This window comes from Scomber japonicus, unplaced genomic scaffold (genome assembly GCF_027409825.1).
Source record: "Scomber japonicus isolate fScoJap1 unplaced genomic scaffold, fScoJap1.pri scaffold_591, whole genome shotgun sequence".
Lineage (NCBI taxonomy): Eukaryota > Metazoa > Chordata > Actinopteri > Scombriformes > Scombridae > Scomber > Scomber japonicus.
In genome coordinates, this window is record NW_026518641.1 from 1 (window position 1) to 24,355 (window position 24,355).

At 42.4% G+C, this 24,355-nt stretch overlaps 2 protein-coding genes across 3 annotated transcripts; one reads left to right on the top strand and one right to left on the bottom strand.

The window, feature by feature from the left end:
* Window positions 1–6,262: 6,262 nt before the first annotated feature.
* On the bottom strand, window positions 6,263–17,777 carry mks1 (MKS transition zone complex subunit 1). 2 transcript variants are annotated; one of them, XM_053314948.1, is made up of 18 exons: window positions 17,676–17,777; window positions 16,865–16,986; window positions 16,674–16,726; window positions 16,390–16,557; window positions 15,514–15,611; window positions 14,571–14,699; window positions 13,443–13,547; window positions 11,737–11,845; window positions 11,519–11,575; window positions 10,625–10,667; window positions 9,968–10,030; window positions 9,801–9,871; window positions 9,640–9,709; window positions 9,439–9,546; window positions 9,174–9,307; window positions 8,193–8,275; window positions 7,133–7,230; window positions 6,263–6,366 (listed from the first exon to the last, which is right to left on the bottom strand). In XM_053314948.1, exons 1-18 carry the CDS (start codon window positions 17,750–17,752, stop codon window positions 6,263–6,265), a joined length of 1,692 nt encoding a protein of 563 aa, XP_053170923.1. In that variant the 5' UTR covers window positions 17,753–17,777. The 2 variants fall into 2 exon arrangements, with proteins under 2 accessions (XP_053170923.1, XP_053170922.1); XM_053314947.1 differs by having other exon boundaries at window positions 15,514–15,614.
* Window positions 17,778–18,795: 1,018 nt separating this feature from the next.
* Window positions 18,796–23,582, top strand: LOC128354793 (centromere/kinetochore protein zw10 homolog; the record flags this gene model as incomplete). Its single annotated transcript, XM_053314949.1, has 5 exons — window positions 18,796–18,963; window positions 20,911–21,045; window positions 21,140–21,241; window positions 22,149–22,226; window positions 23,423–23,582. Coding segments are annotated over exons 1-5 (580 nt in total), but the record flags the coding sequence as incomplete, so codon positions are not given.
* Window positions 23,583–24,355: the final 773 nt, after the last annotated feature.

Here is a 24,355-nt window from a genome sequence, read left to right on the forward strand (position 1 = left end):
TCCTTCCTTCTCTCTTTCATTCCTCCCCCCTACTTTCCTCCCTTCCTTCTGTCCTTCTTTCCTTCCTTCCTTTCTCCCTCCCTCCTCCCTTCCTGTCCTTCTTTCCTTCCTTCCTTTCTCCCTCCCTCCTACCTTCCTTATTCCCCCTACTTTCCTCCCTTCCTTCCCTCCTCCCTTCTCTCTTTCATTCCTCCCCCCTACTTTCCTCTGTCCTTCTTTCCTTCCTTCCTTTCTCCCTCCCTCCTACCTTCCTTATTCCCCCTACTTTCCTCCCTTCCTTCTTTCCTCTGTCCTTCTTTCCTTCCTTCCTTTCTCCCTCCCCCCTACCTTCCTTATTCCCCCTACTTTCCTCGCTTCCTTCTTTCCTCTGTCCTTCTTTCCTTCCTTCCTTTCTCCCTCCCTCCTACCTTCCTTATTCCCCCTACTTTCCTCCCTCCTTCTTTCCTTCCCTTTCCTTCCTCCCTCCCTTTCTCCCTCCCTTCCTCCACTGTTATTTAAAAGCTGTGATTTATGCAGCAGCCTCATGAAACTCATTACTAATCATTTCAAAACCTCGGTTGCGACACTTCACACTCACGAGTCCTCTAACTGCCTTCGGGGAAGCAAAGCAGAGTCAGCACTAAGCGTCTGCAGCTCCGTGACACGACACGAGTTTCTCACGGTTGAGCGGAGACACACGCGCATTAACAAAAAAAGAAAAAAAAAAGTGGCAGCTGGAGGAGAGTGTGCAGCGCAATCCGCAGCGGAGACGGTTAAATCCTCTGCCTGCCTGATTTCACTGTGTTTAGGAGTTTAGGAGAGAAAGACGAGATGTATGAGTCAACGTCAAATGGTGTAACTGGTAAAAAAAGAAAACTGTCCTTCCTTCCTCCCTCCCTCCCTACCTTCCTTCCTCTGTCCTTTTTTCCTTCCTGCATCCCTCTTTCTTACTTTCCTTCCTTCTGTCCTTCCTCCCTCTTTCTTTACTTTCCTTCCTTCCTTCCTTCCTCCCTTCCTCCCTCTGTCCTTTTTTCCTTCCTCCACCCCTCTTTCTTACTTTCCTTCCTTCCTTCCTCCCTCCCTCTTTCTTACTTTCTTTCCTTCTGTCCTTCCTTCCTCCCTCCCTCCCTCTTTCTTTACTTTCCTTCCTTCCTCCCTCCCTCCCTCTTTCTTACTTTCTTTCCTTCTGTCCTTCCTTCATCCCTTCCTCTTTTCCTTCCTTCCTTCCTCCTCTTTTCCTTTCTCCCTCCTACCTTCCTTCCTTCTTTCCTCTGTCCTTCCTTCCTCCCTTCCTCTTTTCCTTTCTCCCTCCTACCTTCCTTCCTTCTTTCCTCCCTATATTCCATCTTTCCCTCCTGTCTTCTTTCCCTTCCCTCCTTCCTTCCTTCATCCTTTTTTCCTTCCTCCATCCCTCTTTCTTACTTTCCTTCCTCCTGTCCTCCTTCCCTCTTTCTTTACTTTCCTTCATTCCTTCCTTCCTCATCCCTCTTTCTTACTTCCCTTCCTTCCTCCCTCCCTCTTTCTTTCTTTACTTGCCTTCCTTCCTTCATCCTTTTTTCCTTCCTCCATCCCACTTTCTTACTTCCCTCCCTCCCTTCCTTCTTTCATCCCTTCCTCTTTTCCTTTCTCCCTCCTACCTTCCTACCTTCCTTCATTCTTTCCTCCCTATATTCCATCTTTCCCTCCTGTCTTCTTTCCCTTCCCTACTTCCTCCTCTCCTTCCCTCCTTTCCTTCCTCCCTTCCTTCCTTGACTCGAGGACAACAGGAGGGTTAATATATCAGCCCCAAAACTCCAGCATGAGTCGGGCCCTAATGTTAAGTTCGGAGGAGACGGTCGAAGTCCAATATCAATATCACACTCAGTTATATTATCATTACACCAATATTACTCTCAATATAACATCACTACTTTTATTTCCTTATTGTCCATATTGCTTGTTTTAATTACTTACTTTTATTTTATTGATGCTCTTCTATTTTATATGAACCACTTTGCTGCTGTGACGCTATAAAGGATCATCTTATCTTATCTTACGGGAAGGGAATGTTAATGCCAGCAGGTTTGGGACTTTTTTTTTTTTGCTTTTCAAAATAAAGTTCCTTCACAAGCATTTAACACCCATGTTCTGCAATAACACTCACCATTCCTTCCTTCCTTTCCTTCCTTCTTCCTCCTCCTCCCTCCCTCTTTCCTTCCCTTTCCTCCCTCCCTCCCTCCCTCCTTCTCTCTTTCATTCCTCCTCCCTACTTTCCTCCCTTCCTTCCTCTGTCCTTCTTTCCTTCCTTCCTCCCTTCCTTCCTCCCTTCCTTTCTGCCTCCCTCCTCCCTTCCTTATTTGCTCCACCATTCCCTCCTTCCTTCCCTTACTCCTTTCCTTCCTTCTTCCTCCTCCCTCCCTCCCTCCCTCTTCCCTTTCCTCCCTCCCTCCCTCCTTCTCTTTCATTCCTCCTCCCTACTTTCCTCCCTTCCTTCCTCTGTCCTTCTTTCCTTCCTTCCTCCCTTCCTTTCTCCAGCCTAACCCATTACTAATAAACTCATAACAACAAAGCAATAGGAAGGACAGATGGAAGAAAGGAAAGAAGGAAGAAAGAAAGGGAGCAAGGAAAGATGGAAAGAAGGAAGGAAAAGAAGACAGGAAGGACAGATGGAAGAAAGGGACAAAGGACAGATTGAAGGAAGGAAGGAAGGAAGAGAGGAAGGACAGATTGAAGGAAGGAAGAGAGGAAGGACAGACTGAAGGAAGGAAGAGAGGAAGAACAGACTGAAGGAAGGAAGAGAGGAAGGACAGATTGAAGGAAGGAATAGTCTTAAAATAAGAAGTAAGATGCTCATATTAACTTTAAATGTGTTTGCAATGTCCAATAAGACATAGAGGACCAAATCCACAGTGTGTCCATGCATTTAAAAAGTAAAAGTGAAGCTTATATGAGGCTTCAGCAGTCTGAGTTAGTCATATAAAGTAGATATCTGACACATTTTCAGTCTTTTTTAGCATCAGATTCCCTCTTAGTGTTTCCTTATTGAGCTGTGATGAAAGTATAGTAACACAAAAAGAGACTTTGACACTAAAATACACTGTAATGTTGAAATATATTTGTTTTGGACGGCTAAAGCTTCATATTATGACCTTTAAAATACATTTGTTTTGCACAAGAGGAAGACTTTGGATTATAAGAGCATTATGAAGGGATCTTCTAATAGTCAGTATGAACAGGAGGAATGATTACAGCAAGAAATCAACTATTAAAAGTGATAATTTGGGCATCTGAGTGTCATTTTAAAGACATATTTCATAACATGTGACATTTCTGCAGCATTTATATGATGCAACACACATATTAAGCAATACTCTACAGCTTTAACCTTAATATTAGCTCTTAACACTTGCTTTAAAAGCCCATCTTGTCCATTTATCTTTACCTCAGAAGAAGCTAACATTAGTCATGATTTTAGATATGACAATATTATGATTTAACCTCATTCACACTACTACTAAAGAGGCTAAAGCTACATATTATGACCTTTAAAATACATGCTTCTGCACAGGAGGAGGGCTGTGGATTTGGGACCCTATCAATTACATTATAAGTGCATTATTTTAATAGTCAGTGTGAAAAAGGAGGAATGATTACAGCAAGAAATAAACTATTAAAGTGTTAATTTGGGCAGCTGAGTGTCATTTTACAGACATACTTCATAATATGTGACATTTCTGCAGCATTGATAGGATGCAACACACATATTAAGCAATACTCTAATACTCAAAACGACCTCTCTTATAATAAGATGATGAAAATATGATTTAAAGAGATTTGCATTGTGTTTCAATTTCATTACAACTGCTTTGATAGCAACTAAAGCTAACTTACATCTCTACAGCTTTAACCTTAACAGTAGCTTCTAACACCTGCTATAAAAAAAGCCCATCTCGTCCATTTATCTTTACCTCAGAAGAAGCCTACATTAGTCATGATTTTAGCTTTATGACAACATTTATGATTTTAACCTAATTAACTTTAAAAAACCCCACAGCACCGTTGTCCTCCTCTTTTTTAGCTCGTTAGCTTTGCTGCATGCTAGCTTAAATGAAGCTATTATTACAACATACTTATAATATAAAAAACAACATACACAACCAAAATACATAGTTAGAAGTATCACCAAGCTTTTACGATTAATGTAACTTGTGATATTATAGTAATAAATCTGAATATTAAAGCAAGGGGGAAAAAACCTGCGGCCCTTTTTTTCTTCCATTGCTGCTGCTACTGCTACTAATAGCTCATAAAGAGACGTTTTTAATCATTTTAGCTCATTTACACAAACATACACAATATAACCATTTACATACTGATGTGTAAAACGTTTCAAATACCTTGTTTTGGGTGTGTGTAAGACGGGAAAATGGAGAGAGACGCAGGTTGGTCCCTTTGCTCGGTCTGCAGGAGGAAAAGATGGAGAATGGCGATTGTGATGTGGTGCGTTCACGGTAATCAGGGAAATTCGACAACTTCCCTATTGAGTCGGAAGGTTCGATAAGGAATAGTGGATACAACGATACTGATTTATCACGATTAAAATTGGATGGATGATCGCTTCTTGATTGATATGTTTCAGTGTAGTTGTTGCTTAATTTAGACTCCCCGTTTTTTCCCTTTTTACAGATTTATATAAGTGATTTTGGGGCGTGACTGGTTGTGAAGCCGCCGTTTCCGATAGTTTTGAATGTAGCAGGAGAGGAAAGGCTTGATTGGGATCTCAATGATGTCCTGACTGTCAGACAGAAAACACCCAAGGGTGCTTTAGCTACAGTTTGACCCTCTTCACCATTCAATCACTGTTATGTTTGTTTTTTTTGCTAATTTTGAACAACAACAAAAAATTTCAGAGTCTTGCTTTCAAAATTAATAATTATTTTTTTAATTGGAGTATTTCTAGTCCCTTTTTTTCCTTTTACAGATTTATATAACTTGAGTTGTGGTCAGTGGTTATTTTAGATCCTTCCTTCCTTCCTTCCTTCCATCTGTCCTTGCTCCCTTTCCTTCGTCCTTCTTTCCTTTGTTCCATCTGTCTTTCCTGTCTTCTTTTCCTTCCTTCCCTCCTTCCATCTTTCCTTGCTCCCTTTCTTCCATCTGAGAGGACTCTTCCTTCCTTCAGTCTGTTCTTCCTCCCTTCCTTCCATCTGTCCTTGCTCCCTTTCTTCCTTCCTTCTTTCTTTCCTTTCTTCCATCTTTCCTTCCCGTCTTCTTTTCCTTCCTTCCATCTTTCCTTGCTCCCTTCCTTCCTTCCTGTCTTCGTTTCCTTCCTTCCTTCCTTCAATCTGTCCTTCCTCTTCCTTCCTTCAGTCTGTTCTTCCTTCCTTCCTTCAATCTGTCCTTTGTCCCTTTCTTCCACCTTTCTTTCCTGTCTTCTTTTCCGTCCTTCCTTCCATCTTTCCTTGCTCCCTTTCTTTGTTCCTTCTTTCCTTTCTTCAATCTTTCCTTGCCCCCTTTCTTTCTTCCATCTTTCTTTCCTGTCTTCTTTTCCTTCCTTCCTTCCTTCCATCCATCTTTCCTTGCTCCCTTTCTTTCTTCCTTCTTTCCTTTCTTCAATCTGTCCTTCCTCTCTTCCTTCCATCTGTCCTTGCTCCCTTTCTTTCTTTCCTTCCTTCAGTCTGTTCTTCCCCCCTTTCTTCCTTTATTCTCTCCATCCTCCCTTTCTTCCTTAAAAAATATTGATTTCAAAACAGGCTACAAGCAGTTGCATGATGTCAGTTTTTATTATCACATAAAGCAAAAATGCACGTTGTCACACAAACTTTACTAATGCTGAACAAGTGTCATTAATACAGAAAGCATAATATGACCTGTAACTAAGTAACTCTGATGCTTATTGCCTTCCTACTATATACATATATATAAAAGATATTTAACTCCTGTCCTTTAACTCCAGTGGCTGTGGGCAGAAATACACAAAATAGTGTTCATATAAAAAGTTTAGAGCAGATATGATCCTAATGTTTAAATCCAACGGTGGAAAATATACAATCCAAATATTAATAAAAGGATTTTATTAGGTTTTTCCAGCTTTACTGAAAATGAGACTATTTATCTATAAATCTGAGACAGAACGTACAAAGAATGAAATGCTTGATGTTGCTCAACTTTACTTATCAGTTCTCACAAATATGACCCTTTTTCCAGTATGTTAGTCACCTTTACTTCCTGGTTACATTATCTGCTATTCTAAACTTTGAAGTCGTATTAATTTAAGTTTTTTAATGTCGTGTCATATTTTTTGCTCCTAGGCCGAGGATTCGATGTGAAGGTGAGACGTAGTGTTGATGAGATCTCTGGGAAGACTTTCTCGGGCATCTTGCATTTTTCTTCTGGCTCTCTGGAAAGCCTCTGATGGAGAGAGAAAAAAATAAATAAACAAATAATTAAAGTAGTAATTACAAACAATCAAAAAAAAAGATAAACCTGTTTAGTATATTAATATCTGTCTCATTGTTTCACATATAACATCTAAAACTACAGTTCATCATACATTTTTCTTCCTCCCTTCCTTCCTTCCATCCTTCCTTCTTTCCTTCCCTCCCTTCCTCCCGTCTTCCTCCCTTCCTTCCTTCCTCCTTTCCTCCCTTCTTCCTCCCTTCCATCCTTCCTTCCTTCCTTCCTCCTTTCCATCCTTCCTTCCTTCTTCCTCCCTTCCATCCTTCCTTCCTTTTTCCTCCCTTCTTCCTCCCTTCCATCCTTCCTTCCCTCTTCCTCCTTTCCTTCTTGCTTCCCTTCCTTCTTCCTTCTTTCCTTCCTCGCTTCCTTCCTTCTTTCCTTCCCTCCTCCTTTCCTCCCTTCTTCCTCCCTTCCATCTTACTTCTTTCCTTCCTCCTTTCCTCCCTCCTCTTTTCTCCCTTCTTCCTCCTTTCCTCCCTTCCTTCCTTCCTTCTTCCTTCTTTCCTTCCTCCCTTCCTTCCTTCTTTCCTTCCCTCCTCCTTTCCTTCCTTCTTCCTCCCTTTCATCCTTCTTCCTCCCTTCCTTCTTTCCTTCCTTCTTCCATCCTTCCTTCCTCCTTTCCTTCCTCCCTTCCATCCTTCCTTCCTCCTCCCTTCTTCCTCCCTTCCTTGCTCCTTTCCTTCCTCTGAAAAATCAGAGTGACTCTTTTTTTTGTTACCCAGGATGCTGCAGACGGCTCCTTGCTGACTGAATCCTCCCAGCTGGTCGAACACTTGCTGCCTCCTTTTCTTCAACATGGCGGCGTCGACGAAAGCCCTGAAACACACACGTTAACATCAGCTGCTGCACAGGAAACTAAAACATGAATCAAAATGATGAGTTGTGATAGTAAATTTAATATTTCATTATAATATTATACATTAAAAATACCCACGCTGACATTATCTAGATGTGTGTTTGTAGGAAGGAAGGAAGGAAGGAAAGGAGGGAGGAAAGGAAAAGAGGGAGGAAGGAAGGGAGGAAAGGAAGGGAGGAAGGAAGGAAGGAGGGAAGGAAGGAAGGAAAAGAGGGAGGAAGGAAGGGAGGAAAGGAAGGGAGGAAGGAAGGAAAGAAGAACAGAGGAAAGAAGGAAGGAAGGAAGGGAAAGAAGGAAGGAAGGAAGGAAGGAAAGACGGAAGGAAGGAGGAAAAACGGAAGGAAGGAAAGAGGGAAGGAGGGAGGGAGGAAGGAAGGAAGGAAAGACGAAAGGAAGGAAAGAGAGGGAGGAAAGAAGGAAGGAAGGAAGGAAAGACGGAAGGAAAGATGAAAGGAAGGAAAGAAGGAAAGGAGGAAAGAAGGAAGGGAGGAAAGAAGGAAGGAAGGAAGGAAGGAAGGAAAGAAGGAAGGAAGGAAAGAGAGGGAGGAAAGAAGGAAGGAAGGAAGGAAGGAAAGACGGAAGGAAGGAGGAAAAACGGAAGGAAGGAAAGAGGGAAGGAGGGAGGGAAGAAGGAAGGAAGGAAAGACGAAAGGAAGGAAAGAGAGGGAGGAAAGAAGGAAGGAAGGAAGGAAAGACGGAAGGAAAGATGAAAGGAAGGAAAGAAGGAAAGGAGGAAAGAAGGAAGGGAGGAAAGAAGGAAGGAAGGAAGGAAGGAAGGAAAGAAGGAAGGAAGGAAAGAGAGGGAGGAAAGAAGGAAGGAAGGAAGGAAGGAAGGAAAGAAGGAACAGTCAAAACAGATGGGGTCAATTTGACCCGGGAGGACGACAGGAAGGTTAATTGAATCTTGAATCTTGAATCTTACCTGGATTGCTGGATGCAGTGCAGGTTAAAGGTGACACTTCCTGTGGTTTCAGTGCAAAAGCCGAAGCGACTCAGCCTCTCTCCCTGATATAAAAATAGTTATTAGTTATATTAACCAAGCATTAAATATCCATCCACAATACTTATAAATGTAGCTTTACAGATGTTAAATCACTTAGAGGCCTCATATAACCAGAACAGGAGGGTCAAAGTCATCTTCATTCACGGGCCACATACAGAACAATCTGATTCGATGTGGGCTGGATCATTAAAAAGATGGAAGGAAGGAAGGAAGGAAGGAAGGAAGGAAGGAAGGAAGGAAAGAAGGAAGGAAAGAAGGAAGGAAGGGAAGAAAGACAAATGGAAGGAAGGAAGGAAGGAAGGAAGGGAAAGAAGGAAAGAAAAGAAGACTGGAAGGAAGGAAGGAAGGAAGGAAGGAAGGAAGGAAGGAAGGGAAGAAAGACAAATGGAAGGAAGGAAGGAAGGAAGGGAAAGAAAGAAAAGAAGACAGGAAAGAAAGAAGGAAGGAAGGGAAAGAAGGAAAGAAAAGAAGACTGGAAGGAATGAAGGAAGGAAGGAAGGAAGGAAGGAAGGAAAAGAAGACAGTAAGGAAAGATGGAAGAAAGGGAAGAAAGACAGATGGAAGGAAGGAAAATAAGACATGAAGGATGGAAGGAAGGAAGGAGGGAAGGAAGGAAGGAAGAAAGGGGATGGAGGAAGGAAGGAAGGAAGGACAGAAGGAAGGACGGAAGGAAGGGAGGAAGGAAGGAAGGACGGAAGGAAGGAAAGAGGGAGGAAGGAAGGAGGAAAAGAAGGGAGAAGGAGGGCGGGAGGAAGGAAGGACAGAAGGAAGGAAGGAAGGAGGAAGGAAAGAAGGAAGGAAGGAAGGAAGGAAGGAAGGGAAAGAAGACAGTTGAAACATATTCTGACAGGACACTAAAGAAACAGAAACTAATGATCTTAAATGATGCTCCATATGTACCTTGAAGGTTCCTGGTATTCTGACGTAGCTGTGGTCTTCAAGCTCTGGAGACCCTCCGATAAAGAAACGTCTCAGAGCAGAAACTGTTCCTGTCTGAAGGGGCCGCCACGTATGACAGGTCACCGTGTGTTTACCTGTTATAATTATAAAGGACCTTTTTCACATTTTTTAACACTTCCGAGTAAAAATAAATCTTTTAATTGACGAAATATTCAGCAGATTAAATGCTAATTAAGGCTCTGATTGTGTTGTCATAGTTACAGACCAGGCATGGCAGGAAAAAGCAGATATCCGTAGCCTTCAGTTCGATATCGCTGCCATGTGTCCAGAGAAAGAACCTTGAAGTACAACACAGGCCACTGGAGAACCGCGTCTGAAATAAGGAGAAAGAAATCTATCCATCCCTTAAAATCTCATTATAATAAATATACACATGAAACACAATATTCCCACAGCTGATACTAACCTTCACTTTCCTTTTCACTCATGTAGAAAGCTTCGAAGCTGAAGGGGTAACTGAAGAACGCTACGTTGTCCTGTTAGCAGATAAAATGTTTAATAAAGTTTAACACATTTAAAAAGTTTCCTCTCTCTGAAGCTCAGTTCTTTAGCTTCCTGAGTACGAACCTTGCTGAGTGTTTTAGTCCGACAGGTCTGCGTTACGCCGGAGTGAGACTGGAACGGCAAACTGGACCAATCTGAAATATACAAGAGAGATAATAGAAGTTAACCTGATACACTGAGTTTAGTTTCGGTGGAGTTATTTTTATGTTAAATGTTAAAATATGACTTACTGTTGGGCAGCTCCATGAAGAAGTGGATGTATAAGTTATCGTATTCAAAGCCTTTAGCTGAGACTGAGGGAAGAGAGAAGAAGAAGAAGAAGGATGTTTAATGTCAAATATATGAAATTAGGCTTCAAAGTTGTGTAAAAATCAGCCTCTTTCTCTGCTCCCAAACGCTGAAGCCCCGCCCCCTACCAAGTGTCACCTGTCAATCAAAGTCACCACCTCTACCAGAAACATGGACGCTATGTCTGAGAGCTATCTGCTGCTAACTCAGCTGCTAGCTCGGCGGCTAACTCAGCTGCTAGCTCGGCGGCTAACTCAGCGGCTAGCTCGGTGGCGAACTCGGCTGATAGCTCAGCGGCTAACTCGGCGGCTAGCTCGGCGGCTAACTCAGCTAACTGGCTAACTGTAGACTGTAGTAGTAGTGTGAGCTGAATGTATTTATACCTCTACAGCAGCAGGGGCGGGTTTATGCTAATCACTAAATCCTGAACACAGAAATGTTGAAACACAGTTTGTGAAGCCTAGCTCCACAATTCAAATCTAAATGGTTGAAATGCTTTTTACACCTTTTTTAGAAATACATTTATGACCTATTTAATGTGTTTAGAAGAAAATGTCTGAATTCACTTTACACAGTCTTTATAAATAATGATGACTCACCTATCTCTCCGTTCATCAGGTAACGCAGAATACCTGCAGGAGGCTAAAAGACAGACATGAGAGTATTATAGACAACTATCAGAAGCTATCGGTTTTGACTGTTCCTTCCTTCCTTCCTTCTGTCCTTTCTTCCTCCTTCTTTCCTTCTCTCCTTCCTTCCCCCTTCCCTCCTTCATTCGTTTCTTCCTTCCTTCCTTCTTTCCTCCCTCCCTCCTTGTCTCTTTCTTTCATCCTCATGACCTTCCTTCTTTCCTTTCCTCCCTTCGTTGCTCCCTCCTTTCCTTCCTTCCTTCCTTTCTCCCTCCTTTCTTTCTTTCCTTATTCTTCCCTTCCTTCCTCCCTCCTTTCCTTCCTTCCTTATTCTTCCCTTCCTTCCTCCCTCCTTTCCTTCCTCCCTCCTTTCCTTCCTTCTTCCTCTCTTCCTTCCTCCCTCTTTTCCTTCCTTCCTTCTTCCTCCTTCTTTTCCTTCCTTCTTCCTTCTTTCCTCCCTCCCTCCTTGTCTCTTTCTTTCCTCCCCATGACCTTCCTTCTTTCCTCCTACCTTCCTTCTTTCCTTTCCTCCCTTCGTTCCTCCCTCCTTTCTTTCCTTCCTTCCTTCCCTCCTTTCTTTCTTTCCTTCCTTATTCTTCCCTTCCTTCCTCCCTTTTTTCCTCCCTCCTTTCCTTCCTTCTTCCTCTCTTCCTTCCTCCCTCCTTTCCATCCTTCTTCCTCAGAACTGTTTTTTCAAGCAAAACTTTCAAACATTTGTTGGTTCCAGCTTTTCAAATGTGAGGATTTGATGCTTTTTGGTTCTCATCAGACAAAAACAAGCTATTTGAGAATATAACTTCAGGCTCTGGGAAACCATAACGACCACTTCCTGAATATACATACAGTACATAAATGATAACTCACCATTTCAAAGTCCTGTCCGACGAGGCTGTTGAGGTACTCCTTGTGTCTCACATACAGCTGGAAACAGAATAAAGTGTTCATGTCACTTCCCTTTTTATATCAACAGTAATCTGAATATGAACATTAGACACTTATTAGATTAGATTAGATAGATAGATAGATGGATAGATGGATAGATGGATAGATAGATTAGATATTTCCTTATTAGATGAACTCACGTCTTTGTACATGTTCTGCTCTCTCTCTTTGTCCTCTGATCTCATGGCTGTGGAAATATTCTCCACAGTAAGACGCCAAACGTCTTTCTTCTCCCCGTCGGTTACAATCCTGACAGAGGAAAGGAAGGGAGGAAAGATGGAAGGAAGGGAGGAAGGAAGGAAGGAAGGAAGGAAGGAAGGAAGGAAGGAAGGAAGGAAAAGAAGACAGGAAGGGCAGAGGGAAGCAAGGAAGGAAAGATGGAAGAAAGGAAGGAAGGAAAAGAAGACAGGAAGAAAGGAAGGATGGAAGGATGGAACAAAAGAGAGAAGGACAGAGGGAAGGAAAGATGGAAGAAAGGAATGAAACAACAGCACACTTATTTTTTTATTATTTAGTTCCTTAAGCTTCCTGTCGTCCTCCCGGGTCAAATAAACCCCGTCTATTGACTGTTCCCTCTTTCCTTCCTTCCTTCCTTCCTTCCTTCCTTCCATCGGTCCTTCCTCCCTTGCCTCTTTCCTCTGTCCTTCTTTGCTCCCTTCCTCTTTTCCTGTCTCCGTCCATCCTTCTTTCCTTTCCTCCCTTTCTTTCTCCCTCCTGTCCTTCCTTCATTCCTCCCTCCCTTCCTTCCTCACCCCCTCCTTTCCTTCATTCCTCCCTCCTTTCCTTCATTCCTCCCTCCTTCCCTCTCTTCCTTCCTCACCCCTCCTTTCCTTCCTTCTTCCTCCCTTCCTTCCTTCCCTCCCTCCTCCCGCCTCTCCTTTCATTCATTCCTTCAGCCCTCCTTTCCTTTACTTCCTTCCTTTCTTCCTTCCTTCCTTCCTTCCTCCCTCCTTTCCTTCCTTCTTCCTTCCTCCCTTCCTTCTTTCTTCCTCCCTTCCTTCCTCCCTCCTTTCCTTCCTCCCTTCCTTCCTCCCTCCTTTCCTTCCTCCCTCCCTTCCTCCCTTCCTTCCTTCCCTCCCTCCTCCCGCCTCTCCTTTCATTCATTCCTTCAGCCCTCCTTTCCTTTACTTCCTTCCTTTCTTCCTTCCTTCCTTCCCCCCTCCTTTCCTTCATTCCTCCCTCCTTTCCTTCATTCCTCCCTCCTTCCCTCTCTTCCTTCCTCACCCCTCCTTTCCTTCCTTCTTCCTCCCTTCCTTCCTTCCCTCCCTCCTCCCGCCTCTCCTTTCATTCATTCCTTCAGCCCTCCTTTCCTTTACTTCCTTCCTTTCTTCCTTCCTTCCTTCCTTCCTCCCTCCTTTCCTTCCTTCTTCCTTCCTCCCTTCCTTCTTTCTTCCTCCCTTCCTTCCTCCCTCCTTTCCTTCCTCCCTTCCTTCCTCCCTCCTTTCCTTCCTCCCTCCCTTCCTCCCTTCCTTCCTTCCCTCCCTCCTCCCGCCTCTCCTTTCATTCATTCCTTCAGCCCTCCTTTCCTTTACTTCCTTCCTTTCTTCCTTCCTTCCTTCCCCCCTCCTTTCCTTCATTCCTCCCTCCTTTCCTTCCTTCTTCCTTCCTCCCTTCCTTCTTTCTTCCTCCCTTCCTTCCTCCCTCCTTTCCTTCCTTCCTCCCTCCCTTCCTCCCTCCCTTCCTTCCTCCCTTCCTTCCTTGACTCGAGGACAACAGCAGAATTAAGTACTATCAGTCAAGACTCAAACACATAGAGCAGCTTTAATTTACAGGTTATAACTTCTTTTATAACATGTTGTTATCATTTAAAGGAGATCAGCTGATACTTGAGTCATCTTGAACTTACCTGTAAGGCTCTTTGCCGTTGTTGAAGTCGGGTTTTACGATGAGGACTCCGTTGCCGTCTGTTTTTATGGTCAACAGCAAGCATTCATTCTCTGTCTGGCCCAACCTAACCCAGCAAATACATGAAGAGAAATCTATGGTAAGTGTAGGAGCCAAAATATGTTTTGTTTAGGTTTATATTTGCTTCAGCTGCATGTATTGCATCACATTCATTGATTGACACATGGGTGTGGTTTCCCCTTATTTTACTACTTGGGTGGCAGCGGGAGTTTTGGACAAAGGGGAGTTAGTAGAGCTTTAATATTTTCTGTTAACCATCACCATTGTCTTTCATCACTTCATTCTCACAGTCGGATCACATCAGAGTTTTTATATGTTTGTGGAACAGCTGCTTGTCAGTCCTTTTTGATTTTTTTATTCAAATAAAACTGCAGTAAAAACGTCATCTGGACTTCAGTATGATTTTGTGGACGTGTCACAGTTAAGAGCCCATTTATGCTCAACGGACGTACGAAAATGTTTCCGTCCTTTTCAAACAATGTTACCGTCACTGCTCACATACTTCCATGCTTCCTTTACGTTGGCATGGATGTTAACCAATACATCCACCAGGGGGCAGCACAGAGTCAAAAGCAAACATGGCGACTGTGGAGGAGATATTGATAATGTTCCTCTTGCATAAAAGACAAAAACGATATGTTTAAAGTTTCTAACCAACTCGCAAAACCTTTCCTCAAAAAGTTCCTCCATTGTTATTTCTTCTTCGTGTCTCACTAGAGCTACGTATCGAGTAGTGACAGCAACACTGCCCCCCATGGTTTCCGGTGGTACTGCTCCGTTTGGTCCATATCCGTAAGCTTTATGGAAACGTGCAGAAATACGGACGAAATGAACACAGAGCACGGACAGAAGGCTCCGTCTGTATCCGGATCCGTATTTAACGTTGAGCATAAATGGGCCTTAAGAGCCTATTAAGTCTCTCAGCGGCCTTTTGGAAAAATAGTCGCTATAGTAACTGATGGATGCCACTAATGAATGAGTGCCAGTTTCAAAGCCATACTTACCGTGCAGGACTATAAAGATGAAGCTGAACTGAACTGAATTGGGGTCTTTGTGTAAGCGGTCTTACCTTCCAGTGGGGCCCAGGTCTCCCATGATATGCATGGTCTGCATGGCGTTGTTCACCACATGACTGCTCCTCAGAAACTCCTCTGTGGGCTCGAAGTTGACGATCTTTGATTTAGGGATGTTAGAGTCCCTACAAAATAAAATGAAAATTAAATTAACAACACTGAAGTTTTTTAAAAAGCTCCAAAAGTGTCTAATTTAAATGCAGGTACAGGGTATTAAACAGGCACAAAGTAAAGTGCTATGACTCTTGATCTTTTCTTCCTTCCTCACCCCCTCCTTTTCCTATAGAAGGAAGGATCCTTCTTTCTTTCTTCCTTCCTTCCTTCCTTCAGCCCTCCTTTCCTTCATCCCTCCTTTTCTTCCTTCATCCCTCATTCCCTTCCTTCTTCCTCCCTTCCTTCCTCCTTTCCTTCCTCCCTCCTATCCTTCCTTATTCCTTCCTCCCTTCCTTCCTCACCCCCTCCTTTCCTTCCTTCCTTCCTCCCTCCTTTCCTTCCTCTCCCCCTCCTTTCCTTCATTCCTCCTTTCCTTCCTTCTATAGGAAGGATCCTTCTTTCTTTCTTCCTCCCTTCCTTCAGCCCTCCTTTCTTTCCTTCCTTCATCCCTCATTCCCTTCCTCCTTTCCTTCCTCCCTCCTATCCTTCCTTATTCCTTCCTCAACCCCTCCTTTCCTTCCTTTCTGCCTTCCTTCCTTCCTTCCCCAATCCTTTCCTTCATTCCTCCCTCCTTTCCTTCCTTCTTCCTCCCTTCCTTCATCCCTCATTTCCTTCCTTCTTCCCCCCTTCCTTCCTTTCTTTCCTCCCTTTCTTCCTCCCTCCTATCCTTCCTTATTCCTTCCTCCCTTCCTTCCTCACCCTCTCCTTTCCTTCCTTCTTCCTTCCAGTGGTTATCGCAGGCACTTTGAAGACAATCATGATAAATTTAGCTGGTGTTTCACTCACATGGTGCGTCTTTCCTGTCGTCTGTGTCTCACATTGGCCATCCTCTCAGCCAGGAAGGACGGGCCGGATTTATTGGTGGTCAATAAGTCAGTGCAGTGCTGCTGTTGGGGTCAAAAACAACAAACTATTTACAATCACAGCTACTGACATGAGTTGTAGAATTAAGGGCTTCATGTTCATTTTTTGCAGCAAGCAATTTTGACTCCATTTTCTCTTTTTTTAGACTTCAGATGGGTGACGTAACATCCGTGACGTCACCCATTGGTTTGTGGACTGCTGCTCGGAAGCCAATAGTTTCGAATCTGGGTAGCGCCATCTTGAAAATTTCAGGTGCATGCTGGGAAAAATAAAAACACGGATTCTACTTATATGGCCATGAGGCGGAGTCATGGGGCGGAGCGGGGAGGTTGCGATGGTTGTGAGGGCTGGATCTCGAGGACATTGGTCAATCAACCTGTCAATCAGGACGTAGCCACGCCCTAATGCATACCCTGCTTTATCGTCACATATAAAATCAGGGAGGCCAAAATGTCCCAAATGAACATCATACTGCATTGAAGAAGGCTTTAAACTAGCGATTGAGACCATAAACACATTTTGAAAACGTTTACTGAGGTTAGAAATCAAGTGAGAAGTTGGTGAATTCTCCATTGACTTGTATAGAGACGGTCGCCCCCTGGTGGCCTTTTGATAGAATGCAGCTCTAAGTTACTTCCACGATGGCTTCATTTTAGAAGACCAGAACTCCCCGCCTGACTTTAACACTTAATTAAATTCACAAGAAAAGAAAATAATCAGAAGAATTTTTAGCTTTAGTCTTCCTCTGCTGAATTATTAGACGATGTAGTTGGCATTATATCACAAATCTGTACCTACCAGTTGGTGAAAGGGGAGACAGTTGGTGTAGCGGTCGTGATCGGTGTATGTGAAAATCCTGCGGTTTCGTCGGCCCTTAGTCTTATTCAGGGCCGTAACCTCGGTGTGATATTGCCGATCCAGAGGAGTCTGACATGCCGCCTCGTTCTGAAACAGCTCCATCTCATACTGGAACACAGACACACACACAGAGATATATGGTGGGATAAAGTAAAGTGCTATGACTCTTGATCTTTAAGTTGCTTTCTATGTAAAGTTTATTATTATTATCATTTAAGTTCTACCTGACTGAAGAGTTTCTCCTGCCAGCCGATCACTAGTTCTTCTTCATTATCACCTGGTAACAGAATAACACAAATGTCAAATTATTACAATCCACATAAAGAGACCTTCACTCTCTAAACTGAAAAAATCATACTGTAAGTTGGCAGCAAATGATGATGGAAGATGATTTTTTAAACATTTTTAACGTCACCTGTGAAGCCTTGTGAGTTGAGTGTCTCCATTTCGATGTCTCCGCTGTCTTGCTGGGACAGAACTTGTTGCTGGAGGTGCAGAGAGAGGGCCGCTGTGGAGGTCACCCTCTCTAAACGCACCCTAAGGTGGTGAAACAAAGAGTTAACATGGTGAAATAAGTGAAATCTGTATCATGAGGCTGATAAATCCTGGATAATAGGATAGCTTCTCATTCAAGTTAAAGGAAAAGCATAAATAATGATATTTAGCACTTATGAAAAAGCTTTAAACATCATAGAAAGAGTCTTGAGGCTGTTTAAACCCACTTTAAGATTTGTGAAACCTTTATTTTTCTTTCCCTTCCTTCCTTCCATCTTTTCCTTCCTTCCTTCCATCTTTCCCTTTTCCTTCCTTCCAGTCTTCTTTTCCTTCCTTCCTTCATGTCTTCTTTCCCTTCCTTCCTTCCATCCATCTTTTCCTTCCTCCCTTCTTTCCCTTTTTTCCTTCCTTCCAATCTGCTTTTCTTTCCTCCCTTCCTTCCTTCTTCCATCCCTTTCTTCCTGATTTCCTTCCAGTCTTCTTTTCCTTTCTTCCATCCTTCCTTCTTTCTTCCCTCCCTTCCTTCCTTCCATATTTTTATTAATCCGACCCACATCCGATCAGATTGTTCAGTATGTGGCCCGTGAATAAAGACGATTTTGACCCTCCTGCTTTAATCCCTATAAAGTGAATCTAACTTCAGCGTGTCTCGTGTATAATAGTAACTAAACCGATTTGGACCCTACAGCCTTATTATTGAGCTAATGTTAAGATTAATATTGTTTACTTACTTTATCATGAGGTTTTTAACAGCATCCCGGGACCGATACACGGCCTCTCCGGTGTCCGTGTTCCAGGAGTCTGACATTAATATTTACTCAGTAATGTTACATCAAAGCAAAATGATAATAACACTATAAAAACTAACCCAAATGTGAGTTAAAGCTACGAGAAGCTAACGCACGGCTAATGGAGAGTTGTCGTTGCCATAGAGATACAGCCAGCGTTCTTCTTCGTCTTATGGATTTGCGGCAGGCTGCAGTTGTGAGAAGTGTAATACTGCCCTCTACAGACAGGTTTAGATACTTATCCTATATTAGCAGTAAAAGTAGATAAGTATTATGAGTTTGATGTAGTTAAAGTATTAGAATAAAAGTATAAAAGTATTATGAGTGATGTAGTTAAAGTATTACGGTAAAAGTACATAAGTATTATGAGCTTGATGTAGTTAAAGTATTACAGTAAAAGTACATAAGTATTATGAGTGATGTAGTTAAAGTATTGCAGTAAAAGTACATAAAGATGTGGTTAAAGTATTATAATAAAAGTATATAAAGATGTAGTTCAAGTATTACAGTAAAAGTATATAAAGATGTAGTTAAAGTATTGCAGTAAAAGTACATAAGTACTATGAGCTCGGTGTAGTTCAAGTATTACAGTAAAAGTATATAAAGATGTAGTTAAAGTATTACAGTAAAAGGACATAATTATTATGAGCTTGATGTAATTAAAGTATTGCTGTAAAAGTATTGGTAAAAAAGACATGTTACTTTATATACAGTACATACAGTATAGTAGGTGAGTTATAATAGTATATGCGGCCTTTTCAAAAAATATATAGTAATGAGTGAAATGTATTAAACACTTTCGTATTTTAGACTAAATAATAATTATAGTGCTACTAAAGTTAAGAATAAACACGTTTTTTAAAACTTAAATACAGTATTTATAGTTATTTTCCAGTGGTGCATTAAACGCAAGTCACTCCCTCACCACGTGGTGGCGCTAACGGTGTGACGTGAGCGCCGTTTGTCATGAATTTAAAAAAAACCGTAGAAGAAGAATCCGCCGACTCTGAGCCAATCAGAGAGCTCGGCGGGTCCTGCAGCGCTGAGCGGTTGTTGCTGCTGCTGTTGCTGCTACTTTATTACACATTTATACTAAAAAAAACATTAAATATACTATATTTACAGCATGGCATCGTTTGTGACCGAAGTTCTCGCCAGCTCTGGCAAACTGGAGAAAGAAGACCTGTCCAGTAAAATCAGCAAAATGTCTCGGAAGGTGGAGGACACGAAGGTAAATAAAGCTAATATATAGCATTAGCTTAGTATAGATGAAGTTTAGAGCTAAAATAGAAACTTCTCTGATGTGTTTAAGACTTTACTCTAAATAACACCACAAATATACATAACCGGCATTATATTCTGATACTACTACTACTTTATAGTTAGTCTAAAGTGAGTTTTGCACCTTATTTTGTTTAGCAACGCTGTTAGCTGCTGTACTAATATCTACGTGTCACATTAATGAGGGCTGGATAATGTAAATAAAACACTCACAGTTTAATAAATTAAAATTATAAGCATGCAAGAGGTAAATAAAACACTCACAGCTTAATAAATTAAAACTACAAGCATGTAAGAAGTGAATTAATGTGTGTAGTTTGCTGAGTTAAGCTTTGTGCACACATGTAATCTCGTTCACTTGTTTGCATTTTGAGTTTAACTATGAATGAGAAGTGTGTTGCTAATTAAATAGCTGTATTTTGTGTAGGTACATTCAGAGAGTGAACTAATGTCAAATGTTCTGCTAAAAATAAATGTTTTAAAACTTTTTTTGAACTCTCAGTAGACTTGTATTGAAACTACTAATCACTTGACAGAGAGTTGATAATTGCCTGTTGATTGCATTTGTTTCTTTTGCCATTGATGGTATTTATGAATAATAGCCTAGGTGACTATATAGAGATGGGTATAATGTTTGTACTGTGTAAAAGTTTTAGGTCACAAATCTTTTATTTATTAATTAATTAACTTAATGCAGAATTCATTAAATGGAAAAAACCTGTATGAATTTATCAGTATTTTGGTGTGAGTATGTTTTACCTTTTTAAAACAGCAGCAGTTCTCCTCGGTACACCTGCACACTGCTGTATTTTATGTACACACACGTGGAGATCAGGGCTCTGCGGGTACTAAACCATCTGCTGCAGGACTCCTTGTTCTTCTTGTTGATAACAATCGTTCTTTATGACTCTGGCTGTACGGCTGGGGTCGGCATTATGATGCAGAATATATTTAGGACCATCAAATGCCTCATTGTTGATGTTGCATAATGGATAAAAATCAACATATTCTAAGTGCTTAAAACTTTTGCACATAACCTCAGTGTTCTTTGTATTTTCCTCTGTGAACTCTGTCATTAAATAGACTGAATCAGCTGTAATTTGCTGCCATGGAGGTATTTTCCTCACTTCAGTTCGGGATAAAGAAGTATTGAAAATATGGGTCTGCCTCCCGAGAATAATCAGTTCGGGCTGGGTAACTTTACACCTTTAAGTAGCTTTAGAAAGTTAAAGTATTGCAGTAAAAGTAGTGGTAAAAAATACATGTTGCTTTATATACAGTACATATAGTAGGTGAGTTATTTACAGTATATGCAGCCTGTAGTCTGAATACCTTTTTAAAGGTATCAACCAAAATATATTGATACCAAGTAGCATCTAAACGATACCTGCAATCGATCCTTTTTGCACCCAGATCTAGAAAATATGACTATTTGTACGGACTTGCTCACAGCCAATCAATCCAAGCGTTCTTGGATTTAATGCGACATGTGATTGGTCCACTGCCACAGCAGCTCCGACCCGTCTGTGGTGGTGAAGTCGTGGTGAATTTGAGTTAGCGTGCTTAGCAGTTCAACAGCTGAGATTCCTCCTAAACGCTGTAAAGTGTGTCTACACTACACGCCTGTTACACTGGATAAAAGACAGAGACCTAAATGTGTTAATGGGAATCTAATGAAGGACTCAGCTGGTATCAGGATCACTTTAATGGGACTTGTATTGGTGCTGGTATCATAATTTTGTCGGTATGAATAGAATGAGAGGAGTACTCAATCGTGTCTAGAAACCAGAGTTATTAACAATATTTTCTTTTCAGCTGCTGTTTTAACTTGGCAAATGTCTTATCTAATTACAGTTTATCTAATTACTCCTTTTGGTGTGGTGTCTATCTTTCACAGGAAGAAGTATGCGACATGCTAAACAAGAAGTATAGTGACTTCCTGCCAAGTCTTCAAGCGTCTCAGGAGCTGATGGTTCAGGTCGATGATGTCTCCAAAGAAATGGACTCCCTTAAAAACTACATTGAGAACGAGGTTTGTGTGAAACTGTTTGAAAACTTCTGCTGCAGGAAGAAGATGTGGTGGATACTTTGTTTTAACAGTTTGGTGTTTGTGTGTTTGGATTCAGGTGCAGCAGAATATCCACGTGGCTGTGACGGAGTATGCGAAGCTAAAGCAGCAGCTGGAGAAAAATACTGTCATCATTTCAATGCTTGGACACCTGAAAGAGGTAATTTAATATTTAGTAGTGATAGTGATTTTAATGATGCAGCCCATACATCAATGGAGAGAGTAGACAGGAGTCCAGGATGTCTTGTATTGGAAAGGTTTATTTACTTGTACAAGGAGAAGTGAACGAATGATCAGTACAACGTTACATGCCCTGATGCTTCCTTCAATTCTGAAGTTTCTCTCCTCCGGGGATCGACTTTAAACCACACAGATAATACCACAGGTTGAGCCATGCCCAAATATGGTCATATCCAACACATCTACAATATACAGAATTTAGTCTACTGGTCTATAGACAAAGCATTGCTTAGACCTCACTCGGGACCTTTGTCCTACATCCAACACTATATCAAACCTCTGACTCCAGTTGCCTCTACCCCATTCAGGGACAACAGACATAAAGACATATCTGACCTCGGCTGCTATAGCAACACTATCACAATGCCTCCTGTTTTCCCCAAAAGGAGCAGACTCACTGCTTACCACGATCTCAAGAGGAGACAGTGTCTAACCCTATCATTTGGTAAAGCCTTGCTATGACCACAAAGCCTAGTTTGACCCAGTGCATATTACTGATGGAAAATTCCCTAACAAGTAGCATGCTAACAGTGTAAAGTGAGTCTACACTACTCACCTGTTACATTGGATAAAAGACAGAGACCTACATGTGCTGATGGGAATCTAATGAAGGACTCAGCTAGTATCAGAATCACTTTAATGGGACTTGTATTGGTGCTGGTATCATGATTTTGTCGGTACTAAAAGTGTACTAATATCCAAATATTGAAATATCACCTATCAAATAAATGAAACGTATAATCAGACCTAGAAAACTGAGCAGCATTCATTATCTATACTGTATGTTTCTTATTTCTGTGGTCGTCGTATCTTTCTGTGTGACTCAGTTTCACAACGCGATGGAGGAGTCCAGCAAAGCCTTACAGGAGAAGAAGTACGTGGATGCAGCCAAGCAGCTGGAGAGGGTAAGAGCTGCTTACATCACTACTCCGAACAAACAATAGATCACTGTCAGTCTGTGTTGTTTGTGAGCTGTGTGGAGCTTTACTTACAAACAGAGGAGAGGTTGTTTTTTGTTTTTTGTGATACACAGTAATTATTCACCAGAGCACAGTTTTTATTGAGTTTTTCTTAACAACATGACAGGTACAGATGACATTCGTTGTGCTTTGTAACATGACAATAAAGACTTTCCATTCTATTTGAGACATTTTATACAGTTAAAACACTGTTGGGTGAAGTTTCATTACTGTAATATGTGTCTACAACTCTTATTTTTATCTGTCTTACTGTATTATAGCTTTATTTTACTTCTGATTTAACACTTTCATATCATATTTTAATGTCTTTTTATTTTGCTGTGTGTTGCTTTTACATCCTGTCTAGAGGTATTTTATGTTTTATGTAATGTAGGGAGGAAGAAGGAAGGAAGGAAGGAAGGAAGGGGGGGGAGAAGGAGGGAGGAAGGAGGGAAAGGAGGATGGAAGGAAGAGGGTGGGGGGGCGGAGGAAAGAAGGAGTAGGGGAGGGAGGAAGGGAGGAGGAAAGAAGGAGGGAGGGAGGGAGGAAGGAAAAGAGGAAGGAAGGAACGAAGGCAGGGGGTAGGGAGGGAGGAAAGAGGGAGGGAGGGAGGAAGGAAGGAGGAACGAAGGGGGAGGAAGGAAGGGCGGAGGAAAGAAGGAAGGAAGGAAGGAAGGTCAGAGGAAAGAACGAGGGAGGGAGGAAGAAGGGAGGGGGGGGAAGAAGGAGGGAGGAAGGAAGGGCGGAGGAAAGAAGGAAGGAAGGAAGGAAGGAAAGGAGGAAGGCGGCGAGGAAGGAAGGTCGAAGGAAAGAAGAACGGAGGGAGGGAGGAAAGAAGGGCGGAGGAAGGAAGGAAGGAAAGAAGGAGGGAGGAAGGAAGGAAAGAAGGAAGGGGCTAGGGGGGAGGAAAGAAGGAGGGAGGGAGGGAGGGAGAAAGGAAGGGCGTAAGTAAACTGCTTCTGACAACCTGTGTGTGTGTGTGTGTGTGTGTGTGTGTGTGTGTGTGTGTGTGAGTGTGTGTGTGTGTGTGTGTGTGTGTGTGTGTGTGTGTGTGTGTGTGTGTGTGTGTGTGTGTGTGTGTGTGTGTGTGTGTGTGTGTGTGTGTGTGTGTGTGTGTGTGTGTGTGTCTTTTTATTTCCCAGGCGCGGGCCAGCGTGGATTCACTGAAGGGTTGGAAGATTTCCCAGATGCCTCTGCTCAAAGCTCTGAGCTCGGAGTTGACGGTGCAGAGAGAAAACTTAATTTACCATCTGGGAGACGAATGGAAGCGCCTCGTCGTCTGGAGATTACCGTCCTCCAAGGGTACGACTGGAGCCAGAGGGGCGATTTTACCCAAATGGACTTTTCTTCTAACAGAATAAGATGAATTAATCAAATATAGCAGTGAATGGTGTCCTTGAGTCAAGGAAGGAAGGAAGGAAGAAGGAAGGAAGGGAGGACAGAGGAAAGAAGGAAGGAAGGAAGGAGGGAGGGAGGAAAGAAGAAGGAAGGGGGGAGGAAAGAAGAAGGAGGGAGGGAGGGAGGAAGGAAGGACAGAGGAAAGAAGGAAGGGCGGAGGAAAGGAGGGAGGAAGGAAAAGACAAAGGAAGGGAGGAAGGACAGAGGAAAGAAAGAAGGAAAGGAAGAAGGAAGGAAGGACAGAGGAAAGAAGGACAGAAGGAAGGTAGGAGGGAGGGAAGAAAGAAGGAGGGAGGGAGGGAGGGAGGGAGGAAGGAAGGGCGTAAGGAAAGGAAGGAAGGAAAGAAGGACAGAAGGAAGGTAGGAGGGAGGGAAGAAAGAAGGAGGGAGGGAGGGAGGGAGGAAGGAAGGGCGTAAGGAAAGGAAGGAAAAGAGGAAGGAAGGAAAGAAGGACAGAAGGAAGAAAGGGGGACGGAGGTAGGAAAGAAGGAAGCCCTGTACACTTTATCTCTCATCGTATCCGTTATTCTTCTTCTTCTTTTTATTTTAAATCTTAACGTGTGTCATGTCTGCAGTGACGGCTCTTCCTCTTTTCCTCCATCCCTTCTTACTAATTTCCTCCCTTCCTCCCTTCCTTCCTTCCTTCCTTCCTTCCTTCCTTCCTTCCTCTTTTCCTC